We start from the raw sequence: 3,488 nt of genomic DNA, 5'->3' as shown, positions 1-3,488 counted from the left end.
TGAAACAGGGTAGAATTTAGTGCACTACTTAGAAACACGAGCTGTTGTTGTTGTTATTGTTTAACACCAGGTCAGGCGTGATCCAACAGACCCTAACCTAATACTTTGTTGTTGTTTTCATCCCCACCATCCCCATAATTATAAGGGAAGGAGTGATTGACAGGTTCAGAGAATTCCAACCCAACAGCTTCATGCAAAAAATAATAATTATCTAACATTTATTTCAAGTATGTTTTACATAAATCAGACAGTTAACAGTGGATTCATTTTATGAATTAAAAGCACATACCCCAACTCAATTGAAATCCAGGCCACGCCCATGTTTTGAAGAGTAGTATGTCTAGAACTATATTATGAAAATATGATCGTTTGTCTCTATTTAAAACTGTTAAGATGATAGGGTGGGTGATTTAAAGAAAATTCAGCTGCTATTTCTAGCATGTAAGAAAACTACGCACAAAAAAAGCTGTCTCTGCGGCTTTAGAAGCAAAAATCTCAATATACAGCGTAACAGGCTTGAACTCCTGTCGTATAAACCGGTAGCCCGATAGCTTATCCATTCGGCCATTTCATCTCCATACAGAATTAATATGGGTTTCTTTCGTGTGTACCTGGACCATTTTCTTCAGACGGTAATTATTTAATGTTATCCCGTGTGTTTACGTGAGCCCACAAAGGAGCCTCTACCATCTGAATTAAAAGACGCATAAGATAATATACCCCTATATGCCTTTCAAAAAAAACGAGATAGTCATAGCTGGACCGTCTTTGATTTCGCTATGAGTCCATTTAATGACGATTGACCGGGAGCTAATCAATAAATAACTGCTACAAAAATGAGCCAATGAAGGACACATTGAGTAATGCAAGTCCTTCAAATAACTCAAATAATAATAATAATAATAATAATAATAATAATAATAATAATAATAATAATAAAACAGACGGTCACGGCGGGGAAATCTCTGGTCATAGGTCTGTTCAATCAGTGTTGACCTGGGGCTTAATCAAAAACAAAAATAAAAATAAAAACATCGACGGACACTTTGGATAAGGTGGTGATCACGACGGGAAGCGATTGACCATAGAACTCAATCAAATATGACCTAGGGTTAAAAACAACACCGCCGCAACAACAACAACAACAACAACGACGACGACGACGAGCGGTACCTATTTTATTATTAACATATTCCTCAGCCCCAATGAATGAAAGAATAAATTTGACTGTTGTATGATTCGAACCTTGTTGCAAAAAAAGAAAAATGAAGAACAAAACAAGACTTTAAAATATTGCCAACAATGTATTTCAGAAACATTTTATTATCTTAGCTTCCACCACCACCACGCATACGCCGCCACCACACCCATGTTATCTAAATAATCTTATAACACTAACTATAATAATACTAACAAATGTTGACGTTTATATTCATTACTTATTAAAAATGACAACGTGGCCTTATTTCACGCATTTCTGCCCTCTCTCTCTAGTTGTTTCTCATTTTCTCTCTTTAAGAGAGAGATAGAGAGAAGAAAGTGAGACAAGAGAGAGATAGAGAGAAGAGGGTGAGACAAGAGAGAGAGGGGGTGAAAGAAAGGAGAGGAGATAGTTTATATTAAATAAATAAATTCAAAGTCCGTGTTTCTAAGACTTTATTTAGTTAATGAATCTCAACTTTTGTAAATATATCGTTTAAACAATAGCTGTTTAAAAGTTTCAGGTCAATCTTGATTCAGCAGATCTATAATCTAGGCGATTTGGCTGCTATTTCTAATGGATCGAACGGTCATGTAAGCACTCACCTCTTTGGTTATACAAGGCATTGTAGTTAAGTAGTGGCTAACATGTTTGATGTAGTAAACCTCTAAATGTTGTGGAAAGAAAAAGAAAAAGAAAAGGAAAACTCCATTAGCTGCAATGGTTAATTCTGGTAAAGAAAAGCAAGGGAGTGAACTTTAAAATTCAGTTAAAAAACTGATTGAGGCCATGCAATGAGGATATGAGTTTGATCTTTGATAAGTCTCAGTGACTACTCTAGACATGTTTCAGTTTAATGAGATCTCCTCAGAAAGTATAGTATACTTAGAAAGTATAGTATACTAATTGGATTCTAAATAATTGATAAGAGAGATAAAGCTTTTGAGTGAATAAATATTACAGCCTTAAGAGCTTAAAAGAATGATTCATGCTGGGCTAAGGGAATTAGTCAAGAACACTTTCTGCAGCATAAAAATGGTCAAGCCTTTGCCACCACCACCAAAATTTTTGATTAATAGAATATCAACTCATAACAAGGAGAGTTTATTCTTTAACTCTTTGTGTTAACACCATTACATTTGTGTTCCTGATAACATTGGAATGAACACTTAAGGGTTTGTAAGTTTAAATAACATTCAATAAGGGATCCATTGCTGAATGGAACTTTCATCAAGCAAGCCATTGGTCAAGTGAACTGATTTTAAAATAAACTGCTTTGTTTTTTGCCAGATTGGCTTATTGTCCTCTACTTTAAAAAATGGATTTGCTGACAGGTCTTTTGTCAAATGGAACTTTTGTCTAGTAAATCATTTGTCAAGCTAACTGTTTGTCAAACAAACTTTTTGCCAGATTGACTTATTGTCTTCTACTTTGTCAAATGGACTTCTTGTTGATGGGTCTTTTGTCAAATTAACCATTTGTCAAGCAAAACATTTGTCAAGTGAATTGTTTGTCAAATTTTTTGCCAGATTGGTTTATCCTACTCTACTTCATCAAGTGGACTTCTTATCAATGGGTCTTTTGTCAAAAGGATCATTTGTCAAAAGGATCATTTGTCAAAAGGATCATCTGTCAAGCAAACCATTTGTCAAATGGACCATTTGTCAAGTGAACTGTTTGTCAAACTTGGTTTATCATCCTCTACTTCATCAAGTTGACTCCTTATCAAAAGGACCATTTATCATGCAAGCCATTAACCAAGGGAACTGTTTGTCACTATAAACACACACACATATATATATATAAAGTGGCCACCCTGTGCAGTCTTCCCACCTCACACATCCAAACCTATGCCACTGTTACCACTACCAAAGTAGTCTTTGCTTCTTGGAGCTGGTCAGTCTTATACCCCTCCATTCAGACACTTCCTACACAAACACACACACTCTCTCTCTCTCTCTCTCTCTGCTTGTCATCCATATTGTATCCACTGCCACAAGGCCAGCACTAACCATTATGCCCAGAATGTTGGCCCTGAGGAATTTCCACCTGGTACATGTTTTAATTCCTGCATCTGTTTAACAGAGACATTAGTCGCACGAAGACAGAGAAGGTGAAACTCTGAGTAGCAACTCATACATACTAACTTTCAAATAAATCATGGTCTTTCCACTTTATTCAACAATATTGAAAACCTTTACTCTGCTTATTTGCAATTCTCACCAATATGTAAACACTACCTGCTATGATACAGACATGGGTACATCTCTCTCTATATGTGTGTTTG

At 35.8% G+C, this 3,488-nt stretch overlaps 1 protein-coding gene across 1 annotated transcript in view; it reads right to left on the bottom strand.

The window, feature by feature from the left end:
* Window positions 1-3,259, bottom strand: part of LOC106873618 (filamin-A) — a 91,896-nt gene extending 88,637 nt beyond the window's left edge. Inside the window, exons 1-2 of the mRNA XM_052973452.1 lie at window positions 3,214-3,259; window positions 1,807-1,931 (exon numbers count right to left, since the gene is read on the bottom strand). Of these exons, the coding sequence (XP_052829412.1) occupies window positions 1,807-1,931; window positions 3,214-3,259 (171 nt within the window). The remainder of the gene's footprint in view (window positions 1-1,806; window positions 1,932-3,213) is intronic.
* Between the last annotated feature and the right edge of the window lie 229 nt (window positions 3,260-3,488).

The sequence above is a fragment of the Octopus bimaculoides genome, chromosome 15 (genome assembly GCF_001194135.2).
Source record: "Octopus bimaculoides isolate UCB-OBI-ISO-001 chromosome 15, ASM119413v2, whole genome shotgun sequence".
NCBI lineage: Eukaryota > Metazoa > Mollusca > Cephalopoda > Octopoda > Octopodidae > Octopus > Octopus bimaculoides.
The sequence above is the reverse complement of the archived record's forward strand: the minus strand, read 5'-3'. Positions and strand labels throughout refer to the sequence as shown.